Here is a 19,079-nt window from a genome sequence, read left to right on the forward strand (position 1 = left end):
ACATTGTTTTGTAATTTGATTTTTGAAGGATGACTTTAATATATATTTTTAATTTAATTGTTATTTCTTTTTTTAGTTTATGATGTCATACCATTGATACTTCATAATAAAGACATCCAAATTCCTACTAAACAAATGTATCGTCTCTTGCAAAAGTCTGTGGAGTTCTATGGCTGTTACAGTAGTCAGGAGCAAGACATTGATGGCAAGACTGCTAAAAGGTAAGTTTGCAACTTAACTTGTTACTTAAATATCTTATTCTAAAGTTCTGTAACAAAGAAAAAACAGTCATTTTGATACACATGCGTGTGTGTGTGTATATATATTGAAAACATTACTCTTTCTTTTTATATTTAGCCCTGAAAATGATAAAAACATTTTCCTTTGCTGTGTTTGAGTTGAGTGTTTACAGAAATATGTCAATGGAACACGAAACTTCAAATAACAGAAAAAAAACGTCAAACATAGTGACATCTATTGCTTAACAAAATATCAATAATTATTTACACATGAGCATTCAACATTTCCAATTCTAAAGATTTTGCCATTGGAAAACAAGCCGAGTAGAATTTTATAGTAATGTAATTGCTAGGTATATCAGATACTTAAAAATCATCCACATCCCAGACCAGGCTGCCTAGCTGATATAGTTTGTAACATTTCAGTCTCCTTATACTTGTATGCTTATAAATTAGGTAAGGAAGTATACAGAGAAATACAAAATCTTTTAAAATGCTTATTTCAATGTTACAAAAAGTATTTACGAAACTAGATTGGAGTAATAGAAGTCTTGATCTAAGTTGGGTAAGGTTGTATGAAGGTAGATAATGATAACATGCTATCAATATACATTAAAATTATTGTGATTTAAATACAAAAATATGTAAAGTAGTTAGATTAGATTGATAAAATGTTTGAAACAAAAGTAATGTTTAATTATTGTTGAAAAATAGAAAAGTAACTGTAGATGGGAAAATATACCGAGGACATTGACAAGTATGTACACACGCGGAGACGGACGGAGAGAGAGACGGACGGAGATGGACAGAATGGAATTGAACCAATGGTGTGGAGTCCTGTATGTGATGAAGGCATCTCCCAGGGAAGGTTTTATTCGTACAGTGTACCTTCTCTGGGATCTAAACATGTCTTTACCATGTGTTGTGACCCATGAAGAGGAGATGATCCTAGTGGTTGAGGGGTCCAACCATAACATGCTAATTTGGCCTTGAATTCCTGCAGACAGGTGGCCTTGGGGTGGCTCCGCTTGGGTCAGTGGGCTAATCCACCTGGGCTAGGGATAACCAAATACCCTGACATTCATTCCAGCAAATCCCAAGATCCACTTCCTTTGGTTCTGGGTATGGGCATTTTCTCCCACCCCAACATGCAAAACGATCATTCTATCACATTTTCAGTTGCTTGAATCATCCACTAACAACAAAGACCTTCCCAATCAACCCAGGGCAGGATCCATGGAGGTTAATAGATCTCTTTCGAATAAAGACAGTAAAGAAAAAAGATGTGGTCTTAAACAGAAAGGTTCTCCACTAAATTTGCCTACACATAAACAAAAATGGCCAACTTGATATAATGGAACTGTCCAGTTTTACATTCTAATCTGGATGACATCAAAACACTGATTGCTTCCTACCATTCTGTATGTCTTTCCTTAAAGGAAACATTTCTTAAACCTGCCTATACAGTCATCTTTTCGGCAGTTTTCTTTGTACAGAAATGACAGGCTGTGTGATGAACGAGTGCATGGAGGAGTGTCACTTTTGGTTGATCAGTATGTGCTCACCCTGTTTTTTCAATTCGACACATGTTTGGAGGCCATAGCCATTCGTGTTTCCTTGGGTTGTTATACCATCACTGTTTGTCCTCTCTACCTGTTGCCTGTAGAGACCCATGATCAATCAGACCTTGATGTTATCCTTGAATGGTTGCTCTCAGGTCTGTGTTTTGAGTGTCACACTTTTCAGGAGAAAGATTAATGCCATCACTGAACAACTCCCTCTTACTGTTGCAAACGGGCTCTATATTGAGGACTTTCATATCTCATGTCAGTCATCAAACATAAAGTATATTTAGCGGCAGATACAGACTGCTTTCAATCATTTACTGAAATGGACCACAGCAAATGGCTTTAACTTCCCTCCCTTTAAAAGCATTTGCATGCACTTTTACTGCCAACAGGGTATTCACCCTCATCCTGAACTCTGTATCAGTGCAGTTGTGCTGCCTGTGGTCCCTGAGACAGAGTTCTTGGGGCTTATCTTTGACCATAAGCTGACTTTTATACAACGCATTAAGCAGCTGCAGGTCAAATGTATGAGAGTACTGAACATACTCCGTGCTCTCTCTTCCACCACTTGGGGAGCAGATCGATGTTCTATGCTAAAGATGTATTGTGCTCTTATTCGATTGAAAGTCGACTATGGATCATTGGTTTATGGCTCTGCCAGGACCTTGCCCTTAAAGACACTGGACTCCACTCATCGTCAAGGACTTTGGCTCTGCACTGGGGCTTTTTGCACTTCCCCAGTTCAGAGCTTATACGTAGAGTCTCATGAACCTTCTTTGCACCTTTACCTTTTGCAAGTGTCTTTACTATGTACTTCGAAACTTCATTCCTTACCAAAGCATCCCACCTGGTCTTGTGTTTTTCTTCCTCAATGGGCCATACTTTTTTAGAACAGAGGATCTTCCATTGCTCCTTTTGGCCTTTGTATCCAGGCACAGTTGAATGAATTGAGTCTGTCCTTTGATAACATTGCTTTATCCACTAGTTAGCCCATCCCACCATGGCTTCTTACAGTCCCCAAATACCTAACTTTAAGTCATATGAGAAAAGCAGACACTCCCAATTGGAAATACTGTCTGTTATTTGCTGAACATCTTTCAAAACAACCTTCCATTCCTATTTATACAGATGGATCAAAATCAGGAGACTATGTGAGCTCTGACATGGTTTGTTGTGTTTTGGTGGTTGTGCACAGAAACCCCCTCTACAGTTTCTAGGTTCACTGCTGAACTGTATGCCATTTCTCTTGCCATGGATCATGTAGAAGTTAAGCAGTACTCAAAGAGCACTATTCATACAAACTCACTTAGTTCTCAACTGGCCCTGGAATCTCTTTGTTAGTTTACATCCTGTTCTTGCTGATATTCAAAACTGACTGGAGCATTTCTCTTTAACATCTACTTCTATCCAGTTTTTCTGGATACTGGGCCATGATAGTATTCGTGGGAACGAGCTAGCTGATACTGCAGCTAAATCTATTTGCTTTGGCACTGTCACTGCTGTGCCCGTTCCACACGTGGACTATGGTACTGTATTTAAGGCTCAGCTTCGTGCCAGTTGGCAGTCGACTTGGAATGGGGAACGTGACAACAAGCTTTTCCAAATAAAACCCTATATTGGACTTTGGCCATCTTGCTTCCGTAAGGGTTGAAAAGAGGAAGTTCTAATTAGACTGATGCATCAGTGTGTTGTCTGTGTAACACTCAGATCACAGTAAGCCACGTTTTACTGTCATTATGATTTTCAACATCGACACCATTTTAAACACGTTCTGTCCCAAGGTTTATCCATAATGTTAGACAGTGTTATTGGTGATGGTGACACTGGCTACCTGGGAAATGTTTTTATTTTTTTTAGAGGTTATTAATCTTTTTAATGCTATTTAAGTTATTTAATTTGTATGTTAGACTTTTTTAATGGGATTCCCTTTTAAGAATTAAAGTCCATCTAGTTCAATTTGAAATTAGAAAATGGCCGTAACTTCAAATAACTAGAAACAAGTACTGGAAAGGTCATCTTCAGGTGACTAAAGCTGCTGTTTGAACTACCCGTCAGTCATTCTGACAAGTTGTAGCAAAATTTTAATTAAGTCTTTTAACACACTTTTATTACTTTCTGAAAATGGCCATAATGTCAAATAACTTAGGAACCAGGACTGGAAAGGCCAACTTCATATGACTGACGGTGGTTTTTGAACTTACCTGTTAGTCTTCCTGGCGAGTTATGATAATTATAAATATGCTACAGAAAGTCCTTTATAACTTGTATTTCTGTAATTTTCCTCTTACCACTGTAGATTGGTGTATACATTGGTTTTAATGCTATTTATGTTTTTAAACTTTGTTTTACCTTAATTCCCTTTTATGAATTTTACTGAATTTACTTTAATTTTAACTTTTTACCAGATGTTTGGCTCAGATAGCCTAGCTGCTTTGTGCCATAAAACACCAAACCAACCAACCAGCATCTAGATAAAAGAAAGTAAAATGGTAACAATATGGCAGCTGACTGAGAAGAAGGAAGACCAAACATTTAGGAATGACAAGGATGAAATGGGTACAGGATTGAAAGACATTAAAAGTGAGGCCCAACTAAAAGTAGACAGCAGCTGAAGAAGAATCTTCTTTTTATTTTTTAAAGATTTATTTGCATATTTTGACCAGAGTAATAGTTTCCTTTCTTGAATTTAGGCTTTTAGATAAATTCCAATAACCAATTTGGTCCTGCAGTTTTTTAATATTCAAACAATATTGATGAAGTAGCCTAAAGAATGAGAAATTTTGCACTTGATGAAACTCCATAATTAAATAGGAAACCAAAGACAATTCTGTGTTTCAAAAGTATTTCATTTATTACTACCATGATTTTGGCTGTAAAGTCATGATGGAGGTAAAAGCTGAAATAGCTTTGTAGCTTATAAGCATATTTATACCTGTTACATCCTTTACTCATCTGGTCTTCCTTCATTCTACTACAACTGTTCCAAAGTCATCTCAGTCAGTTGAACTCTTTAACATGGTTCTGTTGTATTCAGAGTACTGAAACTGTTGCCAGATTATATGATGAACATTTCCCAGATGAAAGTCATCGTTCACATGAGATGACAGGAAATGTGTCAATGGCTGCATTTTCCAGGTTATTTTCTGTGTATATGCAATGTAAGTTTTTATGCCATTGATATTCTTGATTTGTGACATATTTTATTAAAATTTCTGAAGGACGTGACCTTGAATGACCGCAGTGATATTGTTTCAAATGAGCCTACAACACCTTACTCCATACCAGAAACAATTTTTATATAGTTTTTCAATTTCTGAATTATTTGCTTGCCAGTAGAATTCTAAATCAAATAGTTTATGTGTATGTTATGTATTATTATAATTATTATTTACTCTTTCAAAAAAAAGGTGTGCACCAAAACTCCATGAAACATAGTCTGCCCATCTTATTCAAACAATTAACGTTTTTGACTACTTGCCCTGAGGGTAACCTTTGTGAAATATTTACTTGCCTGCACTTAGGAGTCACTGTCCCTGCTTTTTCCTCGACTTTTTTATTCTTCTCAGTACTGTTGCTTTTTCTACAGAGGTCTTTTCATATTATACAACTATTGTCTTTAGTAATATCACTTTCTGTATTCAATTCTTAACTCTCATCATCAGATTTCCTTTACTTTGTGAAATATTTCAACAAAGCCATATTCTATGGTAAAACCACACACTAACTACAGATGACAAGAGTGGCTGTTCCATTTATTGGACACACAAACTTATTGGGCTATGTAAATTATATGGAGACAGCCAGATATCAGAGGAAGGGTGTCTGTTTACAAAAATTGCTGGCCCTGACACTCTGTAACCTGAAGGTGATGTCATTGGCACACAGAAACTACCAAACAAGGCTGTTCAATTTAGTTTACACACAGATCTTGTAATCTACATGTTACAACATGTGTTTCTGGTGTGGCAGGGGGAGGATGTCTAATGATAGAAATTGTGGCTTGTTTGCCTGACTTTCAGTTTCATTACAGGCTGTCATCTCCTATTACTGGCAAATATCTGTCATAAATGACCAATAAAACAATTACTTATATGTAAAATATTACTTGCTAGCTCATGAAAAAGACATAGCAAGGATTGTTACCCACAGGTAACATTTACATGCCCCAGGACATTGGGCAGTTGTTAATTTTGAGCCCTGTTTTATAGAAAAAAACTATTATTTTTATTATAAGTGGATGTACCACATATGTGAAGGTCTGACTGCAGACCTCTACTTTAACTAATGTAATTGGCTTTAGGGTATTTTAATACAAAGAAATATTTAGCTATTTGATATTTTCCTGAATTACTGTAGTGGATCACGATCTGGGGACCTCGGCAAAGAAGGATCTATTGAACAACCGTGGACACACTTGTTTTCTCTCCTACATGCTGCTGGTCGTAAACTGGGCTGGGAATTAGTCGAAATGTTTGCAGAGTGCTCAGAAACCCCCCACAACAGTGATAGCCTTTGGCAACAGATCATGTCTTTTGTCCATAGGAGAAATCCCGTCCTCGCTAGTAGTGAGATATGCGAAGCTACAGCTGGAAGGATAGGACACAGTGTTGATGATACAAATTCCCTTAACAGTAAACAGGTGTCACAAGTTATATGTATTCAAATTTGTTTGTGTATATATGATTATTTATATGAGTTATAAATACAGTAAAACCTGTCTAAGCCAGAAAATACTTAGGACAGAAACCTGTACAAGCTGAAAATATCAAAATTTTGCAGCATAATCTTAAGGATTTCTCTTATAAAAGGCCCTCTATGTGGCAGAACCTGCATAATGCTGACAGAAAACAATCTTTTACCAACCTCATCTATTAACAAGTAGGATTAGAACCTGAGTAAGGTGGAAAAAAGGTGTTTTTGACTAAATATTAATTTCTTATTTAATTAATAATTTCTTAAAATAAATATTAATAAGTTCTCAGACATTTTCTTACAGTAAGTATTGGTTAAATATATTATATTCTTTTTTCTGCTATCATTATTTTTGCAGTTAAATTAGATTCATGATTTGTAGAAATATACTTTTGTATGCAAAAACGGCTCGTTTGGGTTGAGAAAATATTTTACATAGGAGGTTGAAACGTTGTTCGCTCTTCTATGTAAAATATTTTCTCAACCCAAACGAGCCGTTTTTGCATATAAATTTCTCAACAAGTGGGTTTCTCGACATCACTGAGAAATATACTTGTCTTTGAAGTGCAAAATTCTACTCTTTTAAGTAATTCTCATGAAAAAAATAAATTCTTATCTTCCCTAATTTTAAAATTTAGGAAAAATTTACCATGGGTATTAGGTAAAAGTGAAAATCCATGCTGTTTCAAAAAATTTAAGGAAGAATCAATTTCCTGTGGAATGAAAAGCGAATAATAAAGCGTGGATGGCAAGTGCTATATTTGAGGAATTTTTGAAGAAATTAAAACAAGAAACTAGGAATATTCTACTTTTCATAGATAATGCAACTTGTCACCCAAAAGTTCAACTTTCAAATGTGTGTCTAGTCTTTCTGCCTCCATGTACAACATCAGTTCTACAGCCACTAGATAATGGAATTATACAGTGTATAAAATTGAAATACAGAAAATTAATGCTTTAGCATATTATTGCAAACATGGACGACTGTAAGAGGCATCTGAAATGATTGTGAAAATTGATGTGTTAGATGCAATTGCATTTTTAAGTCATTCAATCATATGCATAAAAGAGGAATGTATAATAAAGTGCTTTCAAAACTGTTGATTTATTCTTGATAATGACAGAGATTGTGGAGAAGTTGTTTATTATGACGATTCTAGTGAAATCCAAACTCTGATTGAGAAGATTGATGCAGATGATTCTGTGAATGTGGAGAGTTTTGTGAACATTGACAAGAATGTTTTAACAGAAACTGATCAAATTGTTTTAAAATCTATAATAGAATTGCAAGATGGTAACAGTGTGAGAGATTCAGAAAATGAAGAAATTGGAAAAGATGGTGAGGAAATAGAAATTCCTACTTCATCCCAAGTGTTAAGCTATATTAATGCTATCAAATTGTATGCAGAAATGAAGGGGGAAAATAAACTTCATAAAAAGGCCATAGAATTAGCTTTCTCTTTTAACTGCATGAGAAAGTCCATTAAAAAGAATGAAACAATTGAAATTGGACACTTTCTTCAAATAAATTTGATTTAAGATTTTATGTACTTGTGTGTATTTTGTATGTTTATTTCTATTCTTATTCTAATAAATATAGCAAAAACAGTATAATATCTGTATTCACAAATGTCTTACTTCCCTTGAGTGAAGCAAGTAAAATGTTCCACTCAAAAATTTTAACAAAGTTTTTGCTTTTGAACACTGTTGGGTTTTCCTTATAAATTTTTGGCTGCTGATCATAAAAATCACATCCAAATTTGCCCATCACATACTGTTTCATCGAAATCTTCAGTTTTGTCAGGACATTGCTACGATATCAGGGCAACTGGAATCCATCAATGCTACTGTTGGACACTGCAACGTGATGTGCTGGACATTGAATACAAATGAAAATCAGGAGCAAAACACTTTTAATTATGTTGAACTTAATAGCATATTAGAAACATAAATGCATTTAAATACATTATTTCCTGTAAGCAGTTAACTATTTCTCAGAGTTCCTACGTGATGAAGCAAAACAAAAACTACAAAATGCATACCCACCAGGGACCTCTCACAATCAGCAGAAACTTTTCAGGAAGCAAAACTTTTCAAAAAAATTGTTGTGCAGTGTAATTAAGAAAATGCATGTTCACTATGTCTAAGCCAGAAAACCTGCTTAAGTTGGAAATTTTACTTGGTCCCATGCAGTTTTGCCTTACAAGGGTTTTATTGAATTTGTATTCAATTATTAAATTAAGCATTATTGTATCCTTATTGTAATTATACACTTATCAAGTATAAAACTACATTTTATGACCTTGAGCTCAGTTAAGTAACTGTAAGAACTGAACCCAATGCATGCAAATGTTAATTGAATATTTTTATGTTACCTGCTTCTTTATCTACATTTTTTATGTAATAAATCTATAATAATAGGTAGGCAAACAAGGATTTGTAAGCATCAAGAAATGTTTTATTGGTGATAGAAAATACTGTATATTTTGATAGAACAGTAGTGTGTCTTCTTTAGGTATAACCAGAACTGAGGAGTACAAATCTCCTATATATCATTACAAAGATAAAAAAACGGGGATTAAATGTCATGAAAATGATGTCAGCAGGTCACAGGACATAGGTAGAGATCAAGTGTATGAATGGTGAATAGATATTGCCAAATGTGGCTGATGTTGCTAGGACCATGTAGTATGCTTCACCATTAGTAAGACTTTTTTTTTATGCTTATAAATTGTTTTTGTCCACCTATTGTTAAATAGATCAATAGTCCAGAAGACGTGCATGGTTTAATATTTCAAAGTATTTTATATGTATGTGAGTTAAAGTAAAAAACATGGCCTGCATTTCCTTACAAGCTAACTTTCTTTAAAACAATATTTTAAAGTAGTTTGTAAATTTTCTGGTAAACACTAAATACATTAGCCAACTGTTTTTTTTGGTTTACATAAAAATTATGAGCTAGTAAGATTTATAGTTATTGGTCAAGTTTTTTAAAATGTGTAAAGAATGTTTCAGTCTAGTTTTTCATGTTGCTGTATTAATGTTTACTCTTCTTGAGTCTGAATTTAATGCTTAAAAATGTAAGATCTTAGAAAATTATATTAAATTTAAATGTTGTTCGAAATAATATTTTTAAAACTAGGTATTAGTTTAAACATTAACAGGTTTGTTTTGTCAAAGTAACTGTAGATCATAGATGCTGTTAACTGTGTAATTTTTAAATAAAAAATACCATTTCTGTGTTGTGTTTGGATGAAACCAATTTACATATTAATACATTAAAAGACTGAAAGAAAGCATTAATACAAGTTTGCAGACCCATTTTGGATGAGGTAAGTATTAGATATATATGGGAAATGGTGATTTTTCAATTTTTTGGACTGAATGTGGACTCGTGGTTAACATGTCTATACTGTGGATCCAATGGTTTGTGATTTGCATCTTGTTTCCACACATTTTAGGTCTGTTTGTGGGCTATAAGAGTGACAGATAAATCCAACTATTCAATCAGATAAAAATAGCTGAAAAATTGTCAGTGGGTGGTGTTATTAGGCTACCCTTCTTTAGTCTATCAGTTCAAAACTACTCGGATGGTACTTTGAGTAGCTTTTTTCGGAATGTTTTAAAATTTTCTGCATGACTCATAATGTGAATTTTGGTGATATTTTTAAATCCATTTATACTGACAGCATGTATTTTTATAATCAGGTTTTCTTCTGCACAGTGGTACTATTTTTGCATTGTTTGTGTCACTTTGGAACTCATGTCAATCCAACAAGAAACCAAGGTATATATTTATATGTTTGTCTGTTTAAAGCACATGCAAGTATTATAACTCATTGATTTGTATCTTAGGAACTTACTAAATTTGTTTTAAGTTGGCATATTTATATGCAAAAACGGCTCGTTTGGGTTGAGAAAATATTTTACATAGACCCAAACGAGCCGTTTTTGCATATAAATTTCTCAACAAGTGGGTTTCTCGACATCACTGATCACTAAGTTGGCATATGTTTTAAAGACAGAATCAATCTCTTGTAATTTTCCATATTTATAGGGTAATAAACTAAACAAACTCATCTTGGTTGATGTAAATTTTATAATTTTAATTGATGAAAGTTGAAAGTATATAAACCTGATTTATCACATATGTTTGATAGAATCTAATATTGTTAGGCTTATGCTTCAGTGTTACAGTATTGCTATCTAAAATAATGTTTCATTTAAAAGTTGCATTGAGTTAAACATCCATTAAAATAAACTATTCATAACTATTCAAGATATATTGCTTGATTAACTCAGTTGGACGAGCCTTCAAACTCTAATAGAAAATTTCTTAGAAATCAGTATGTGATGAAAAATGAGCAAGTTGCCAATCATATGAAATAGGGGTATTTTGGCAACTATTATGTGCTGTAATCAACCTAAATTGTATGTTATACAACTGCCTAATAAATCATTATTTATGCATGCAAGATTGTATACAACATTAGAAAGATTTTACTTAGAAATAACAATAGAAGAATATACAAGATTTACTAAAACAGATTTCATGTAATGTAATAAAATTTCTTTTAGAGACAATTATTAGCATTTTAAAATTGTAACAATTAAAAAATGTTTTTTGTGTTTTTTAAAATAGAAATTACATTGTCATTAAAGAAAAAATTTCAAACTGGAAAGAATGAAATATTCAAAATTATGTCACATAACACATAGACAGCCTTTATTTTAAAAGGTCATTAATATTTTGAAAAAATTGACATGACATTTGGTTAAACCTTCACTTCTTTCAAAATAATAAAGGATTTTCAGAATTTTTACATTTTATTTTAAAATCAGTGACTGTGCAGTAAACTCCACAGCTTATATAATGATAAAATTATGGTTTCATACCTTGACATTGCAGATAATCCACTTCATATTTTGTGCTTAAACACAAACATAGTTAGTTAGTTATCACCATTAAATTCCATCTAGGAACATAGGGCCGCAATCAACAAGTATTTAAGTGAGCAGGTTGTTAGCCCGCTGCACAAACAAAAACATACTTGTGACTAATTTGAACTTCAGCACTTAGTTTAAAACTAAACAATCAGTTTTTGTGTAATAAATGAATTTGTGCGCTTTCATCAATGTTTAAGGTAATAATTTACAGTTATACTGATTGTAGGTAAAAAAATATATATCTTTCAGATTATTACTAACTATGTTTTTTGAATAGGCTCAAATCAAGGAGAACCCCACTATGTCCTTGTAGAGGGACTTGAACAACACAGAAAAAGCCAAGATATTGAAAGCACGTAAGTATAATTTTTTTAGGTCAGAGTATTCTTCAATACATAAATGTATTATTAGAGTTTTATTATTGTTACTCTTTTCTGGTAAGAAGCTGTACAACTAGATTGGATGGTTATTTAAGCATAAAATGTGAAGGTATTTATACAATAAACTTGCAGATTTTCTTTTAGTAGTCACAGTAGAATAACTTTGTTAAACATGCTTATATGTATTGCAAACTTTAGGGTTTGTTAGAACAGTTTAACATTCTTACCTCAGTAATGTTTTACTCATTCTGTAATTTGATTTGATGATAACACCTTTAAAGCCTCACAGCAGAAGTTAAGTACATATTATGTATGTGTATTCGAACTGCACATATTAAGGATTAATTTTTAGAGAATGTCAGGCTAAGCTGTAAAATACAATTTTAGAGCTGGTTTGTAAATTTTTGTTACTGAAATAAAGATGATAAAGTCGAAATGGTTTCTTTTAACAAAGATTTGTCCCAAGTAATATATACCTAGTTGTATTTATTTAACAGATGACATTAAATAAAAAGATATGTTAAAGTAAAAATATAAACACAAACAGCTGGTCTATGGTCCATACTGATCATAAAAGTGCAATAAATAACTACATCTTGTGTTCACAAATATATATTTATAGTTTTGATAAATGTTGTTGTGTAGGACTTCATCAAAAAGAAGGAAACTTGGAAATGAGGTAAAAATATATTAATATTTTTTGCCCTATGTTTTTTTTAACTGTTAGATAACATGAGTTTTTATATTGTTATGGAAAAACAAATAAATAACTGAATATAAAAATCAAGTCTGTGGAATTAAGTATCAGTTTATTTGTGTTTTAATTATTAGGGTTCTGATACTCCAAAAGTATAAAAACAAATTTATCTGAATTTGAAAAATATTTTTCAGTTGTAAAGGTGTGATTTGTTTTGCTTCCACTCATTATCAGAGGATATCTAGACAAATTTAATTCCAGAATACAAGTTGTACAATTAATGAGATGCTTAAATTTCTAGAAGTATTAATTGTTGGTATTTTTATAACATCTGTTTCAATATTCATGATGACGGGCTTACATATCTGCTACAGAAAATGTTTATTTAGGTCGCAATAATCAACACAGGTTAAATGCATTGTTTATTGAAAGAGAAATCTAATTATTTTACAGTTATGTGCTCCAGATATATGTACATACACACACTCATAGCCATTATTTTCCTACAGGGATAGGCATGGATAGGTGGTTAGGGTGTTCTACTCATAACCTGAGGGTTGTGGGCTCAAATCCTTGTCGTACCAAACATGTTTACCCTTTTAGCTGTGGGGAAATTATAATGTGATGGTCAATTCCATTATTTCTTGGTAAAACAGTAGCCCAAGAGTTGGCAGTGGGTAGTGATGACTAGCTGCCTTCCCGCTAGTCTCACACTGCTAAATTAGAGGTGGATAACACTATATCTTTGTGTGAAATTCAAAACAAACAAATAGACAAAGTTTTCTACAGACATAGTGTGCTATTATGGATGAATATAGTCCAGTAAATTATATTCCAAGTGATTCCATCACCTGTGTTGGTGACCTTTTCTTTTGTCATCTGAAAATTTTTAATACCTCTTGTGTATTGAAGCTTATAAGTTGTTATCAGTGTAAAGACATATATTTTGACATTTTGTATTGTGTCAGTAATTAATAATTATACATCATCTGTTATCTTTTTAGATAACTAAAATACCAGTAATAACACTGAGAAGAAAAGCATCAGCAGATACCAAAATTGCACTTACTCAGTCATTTGTGACATCCTTGAAGTGCTGGGAACTTCTTCACAGTAACAACTACTTAGAAAAGGGTAACTTTGTTATTCAGCATCTGAATATTTATATAATTGTTTAAAATTTTAATGCCATTAGTTTTTAGTAGAAAAGTATTTTAATTTTTTGGTTATTGCCTGTTAAATAGAATCTTTTTAGTCAATACACACGTGCATTTGGATGTAAAGGAATTTATGAAGAAGTTAAATACGATAAAAATGCAAGTTTGATTACAATAATTTACGAAGATAAGTTGTTAGTGACCTTTGATAAAAGCAGTCTAACTTCTAAAAAAAAATGAATCTAATTCTATATAACTTGGAATATATACTGTCTTGAAACGTTTATCAAGAAAGTTTGTAGATGATGTGAATAGGTAATGAAGAAAACTTTATTACAGATTTAAGTTAGAAACAAACATACAATGTTTCAAAATATTACTGGGGAAAATGTGGTGTATTTGTTACCATGCTAAACTTGTAATGAAGCTTTCTTCCTTACCCATTGAAGCATCTTTCTCTTAAAGTGGGTTTCTCCTTATCAAATTCTTAAAAATACCAAGAACTTATATTTGTCAAAAGGCATTAATTAGTTGGTGATGTTTGGCTGTAATCTTAACATAATTTCTTGAAGTTTTGTTTGCTTAGAAAATTAAATTAGTCCTAAATCCACATTCTAAGATAACAGTGCAAAATAATGTTTGCAGATGTATTCTTAGGACATCTTTGTTAACCTGAAGATGACCTAAGAAGGTCAAAATGTTGTTCTATACTTTATTTAATTAACGTTTTAATACCTGAACCAGCAGTCATTAGAATACATGTTTATTTCAAGTGGGTTTCCCATTATCATGAATCTTTGCATATGTAAAAAAATACAGTTGATAAACACACATGTATTGTTTTAAAGAATAATGTTAATAAAACTAATCTGAAAGAAATGTCTTTACTTACAAATCACACACAAAAAAACTAGTTGTTTAGTTCATGCTCTGTCATTTATCCAATACCCATAAAAAAGTGTATCTCAAGGATATAAAAAATTATTTTTTTAATAAATGAGATAATATAGTCTTTAACTTAATAAATAAATCTTAAATTTGAAGTTGAAAACCATTTAAAGATTTCTGTACCATAAAATATTTCAGAACTTGGACGTCTTTCAAATCATCTTTGCTTAGACACCTGGCCTTGGTTTCAAGCTCTTAATATTGATTCCTTGATTTACCAGGTAAGTTAATTTGTTATGTCTAGAAGTAATGGAGATACTTGTAATAGAATATTTGCACTAGTTGATTAAGCAGCCATAACATAAATATCTTTATTCTTTATTGAGTGTTTTACAATGTAGAAACTCGGATACTGTTAACACCAAAATTAAATAAGCTTGGAACATTGTGTGTACCAATAATATAGAAGTTCTGTCTCTGATTATAACAAAAATTAATTTGGTAATTAGAAAGGTTGCATGTGCCAGCAACATAGAAATTCTGCCTCTGTTGATAATAAAATTAAGTACTTTGATTTTGGGATGAATGCATGTATCAATAAGATATATATATATATATATATATATATATATATATATAATTAATTCTTTTTTTATGATGGTAAAAGTGCTTTTTAGGAATTTTGGACAAGTAAATATTTTATTTTGTTAAATTATACTTCTCATTTCACGTGGATGTGAAAGATGTGTTTACATCATTGGATGTTCAAGTACAAAAAACAAGGGTAAAAGTAATCAAGTTTGTTTAGTGCAATATATATACCTTTTCTAAGAAATTTGTAATTGAAATTCACCAAACTGTACATGACCATATGTTTTGTAAACATATATGTACATGTAAATGCTAGAGCTACATTTAGGATATTGTACATCTAGGATATTGTAGGACTTTCTAGAAACAATATGTAAAATTTTTCAAAATTCGAAATTATCAATTAACTATAAGTAAAAATGAAAGTTAAAAGTCCTTGTAGTTTGATGCAAAACTATTTAAGATTGGTTATTGAAGTGCTTAGAGGTCACTGCATATTTTAGAGAACCTATAGATTAACTCAAAATAATGTGAGCACTAAAACTTTTTCTGCACAAGTTAATCTTTCTGGAAAGACAGAGATGTTTAAGATTTTATTTTTTGGAGTTATTTTTTAAGACAGTATTTTTGTTTAATTTGTTAAGGGCATGCACCAAGATGCTATCAGCCAGCTTCTCCGTATCCAGAGAACCAGTGACCATGATTTCCAGAAGGTAACTTATTCAGAAGAAATAACGAAATTAGTATCCAGTATTAATATATTGAAGCAAGAATAATAGAAATTGTAAAGTTGTTACTGTTGAACTGCCTGTGTATAAAAGCTTTGATTCATTATAAGTGCACATTACTTCTTAATGAACAATTATTATAACATACACACACTAGTTACCTTTGCTATTGAAGGTGACAGAGGTTATTTTTTCACCTCTATGTATTTCTCAGTAAGATTCCTCAGAAATGGTGAATGGAGTTGGACAAAAATTGATATAAATGTAGACTGTGACCAAACTTAGAAGAGGATAGTTTTTTGGTAGGTGAAAGTCACAGCAAGGTTACAAAAATTTAATAAATCCCTCTGTTAGCATGAGGACTGATTTTTCACACTAATTTTGTACTATAACTCAGTCAAAAATGACTGGATTTTTATGAAACATGTTTGATATGTTTAATATTATTCGTCATTGTTCTACTAAAAATGGTCAATCTCCATTCATTAAGATGGAAATATGGTAACATTTTTGTATTTTTGAGGGCCAGATATGATTAATGCTGCATGGTGGAGATATGTACTCTGAGTGCCTCTTTAATTTGTGCTACAGTACAGAGACACTTGGAAGTTTCTAGTTGTACATCAACATTGTTTGTTTTAAAATGATGTTAATTTATAGTATGTCACAGATTTTAATGATATGATGATTCTTTTGCTCAATGCTAACAACTGAAAAGATGTCTTAAAGAATGTAGTTCTAAATAATTGTTTATAAACAAATAAAAATACATTACAAATGTTTAAATTGTAGCAAACATTTTGACTGATTTAAACTTTACACTATAGAATAAATATTTATAAAGTTTAAAAGATAACAGACTGGAAAATTCTAATATAAAAATATATTAGAAAGTTAATTTCTAATAGGTCTTTGGTAATTTTGAAATTTGCTTCAAAAACCATATTTTATATCAAATATCTGGAAATTAAAGTTGGTTTCAAAACTATATGAACCACATGCATTGTTTAATCAGTGTAAAAGTAAGGTTGAGCTAGGTATTAAACTGAGAATAATTTGATTGTGATATGTAACATAACAGCAGAGTATTTCAAAATGTACTTCTATTATTATGTAATTGTTATTCACATTTTTCTATATTTTATAAATTTTTGCATAGGGTAAAGCCAATCTCCAACTGGCCAGCTGTTACTATATACTTGGAAAATTTTCAGTAAGTTTGTTGATATTTTTAGGTTACTTTTTGTTATTTTCACCTTACTTGCACAGTTTTGTTTTAACTCATGCAAATCAAAATCCTGCTTCTTTTTTTTAATTTTTTACATAATATTGTTACATTTCATAGGAACACTTCTTTCACTTGTTTGTATTCTGTTTTTCTTTATTGAAATTATAAGTTTGATCCTCCAAAAGGTGACTTGGAGGACATGACTTGTTATCATCTAGGAAAGATGAATAAAAACTCCAATCAGAATCTTATGAGAACAAAGCCTGTCTATTTTATATTAAACAGTTTTAGTTTAATGACTAGGAATGCAATGGAGTTCCAACATATGTGATACAACTGGATGATAACATACTATATTGTATATATCATAGTCTACTCTTGACACATTATATCTTGTGTATAGATGGCTTGTGAAAGATTACTGGATGTTGTGAGTTCCTTGCCAATAGCCAGTGGACACTCAGTAGCCCATACAACAGAAAGTTTCTCTCTCTCTAAACACCAGTCAGGAAAATCAGGTGAATTGTTTTATTCTTAAGATAACCAATACAAAAGAAAGTAATTGTTTCTTAACATGAGTCAGGAAAATTAAGTGAATTATGTTTTATTTTTTAAAGTAACCTATACAATAAAAAGTAATTGCTTTTAAACACGAGTTGCAAAAATCTAGTGAAGTATGCTTCATTTTTCACTGAAACACTGTAAAGGTGGGATACATTTTAAAAGCTGTACATCCTACAAGTTTACATCAGTTTATCTCCTTAATGTATGTCATTGTTATGTATTATTCATTCTCCTCTCTGTTAATGAAAAGTTCAAAGTATTCATTGGAATGTCATGTGCTTTTTGTACATTTTCCTATATCAAGTGTCAGTCTCTGTAAATTAAATACTTGTACATGTTTATAGGATATTCTCATATTATAATGTCTGCCCTCTAAATCACATGTATTGCCAGAGACCCGAAGCTTAGATCTACTTAATACATTCATCATGGTTGTGCTTTTATGAAAACAAAACTGCAAGGAAACAAGAAAAGCAGCATAAGATTCCACAATGTAACAATAGCAATTGACTTTAGAAACATTTTTTTGGTAATGTTTTCTTTTATTTATTAATCACTTAAATGTGTAATTTTGGTAATATTGCTTTCTGAAGTTGTTAGTCATTTCATTGAAAGTAATTTAATTTTAATTTTTTAGGAAGACATTTGAGTTATCTGAGTTTTGAGAGAGGGGAACTTCTACAGTATTGTGTGAAGTTATTAATTACATGTTTCAGGGTGAGTTATTTACCTTGTTTAAAAAAGGAACTTCTATAGTATTGTGTGAAGTTATTAATTTTATGATTCAGGGTGAGTATTTTTAATCTTAATTTGAGAGAACTTCCACAATATTGTGAAGTTAATAATCATATTTTAAGGTGAGGATTTTCTCTTAGTTTTGTCCGAAGAGAACTTCTGGAGTATTGAGTCTAGTTATTATTAATCAGTTTTTGGGGTGAATGTTTCACATTCTTATTTAACCCTGTCACTCCATATATCCTTCACTGCATGTGACACAAGATTTTAATGCACAACTTTTAAAATATTATTAAACTACATTTTGTTTATATTATACTAGTTAGTAAAGCATGAAATACCAGATAATAATTCACATTTTAATATTATTTAAGTTTGACTTTATTATGCAATATTTAAAAAAATTCTGGATTTCCCCTACTGTGACACATAAGATACATTTTCTCTAGGTGTCTTCTCCTCTTTACTCTCACCCAGAAACTGTGAAATTAAATGTAAATTATTCACTATAAAATTGTCATTGCTCAGACAAACTCTACCTTTTATAGCCCTCAATGTAGTTTGGTTACAGAGCTATCGAATGGAAAATCAGACCCCTCCTGCCACATCCATCTGTCACTTTCTCTCCCTCAGGATTTGTTAACAGTTCTTGCTTATGTTTTAAT

General features: G+C 31.7%; 1 protein-coding gene across 4 annotated transcripts in view; it reads left to right on the plus strand.

Moving 5' to 3' along the window:
• Positions 1-19,079, plus strand: part of IntS10 (integrator complex subunit 10) — a 58,772-nt gene that overhangs the window by 15,761 nt on the left and 23,932 nt on the right. For all 4 annotated transcript variants that reach the window (XM_076511041.1, XM_076511043.1, XM_076511042.1 and 1 more), the window contains 11 exons: positions 77-221; positions 6,164-6,446; positions 10,208-10,286; positions 11,724-11,802; positions 12,472-12,505; positions 13,528-13,657; positions 14,767-14,849; positions 15,804-15,872; positions 17,047-17,100; positions 17,519-17,633; positions 18,317-18,396. In XM_076511041.1, the coding sequence (XP_076367156.1) occupies positions 77-221; positions 6,164-6,446; positions 10,208-10,286; positions 11,724-11,802; positions 12,472-12,505; positions 13,528-13,657; positions 14,767-14,849; positions 15,804-15,872; positions 17,047-17,100; positions 17,519-17,633; positions 18,317-18,396 (1,151 nt within the window). The remainder of the gene's footprint in view (positions 1-76; positions 222-6,163; positions 6,447-10,207; positions 10,287-11,723; positions 11,803-12,471; positions 12,506-13,527; positions 13,658-14,766; positions 14,850-15,803; positions 15,873-17,046; positions 17,101-17,518; positions 17,634-18,316; positions 18,397-19,079) is intronic.

Source organism: Tachypleus tridentatus, chromosome 7 (assembly GCF_004210375.1).
Source record: "Tachypleus tridentatus isolate NWPU-2018 chromosome 7, ASM421037v1, whole genome shotgun sequence".
Classification (NCBI taxonomy): domain Eukaryota; kingdom Metazoa; phylum Arthropoda; class Merostomata; order Xiphosura; family Limulidae; genus Tachypleus; species Tachypleus tridentatus.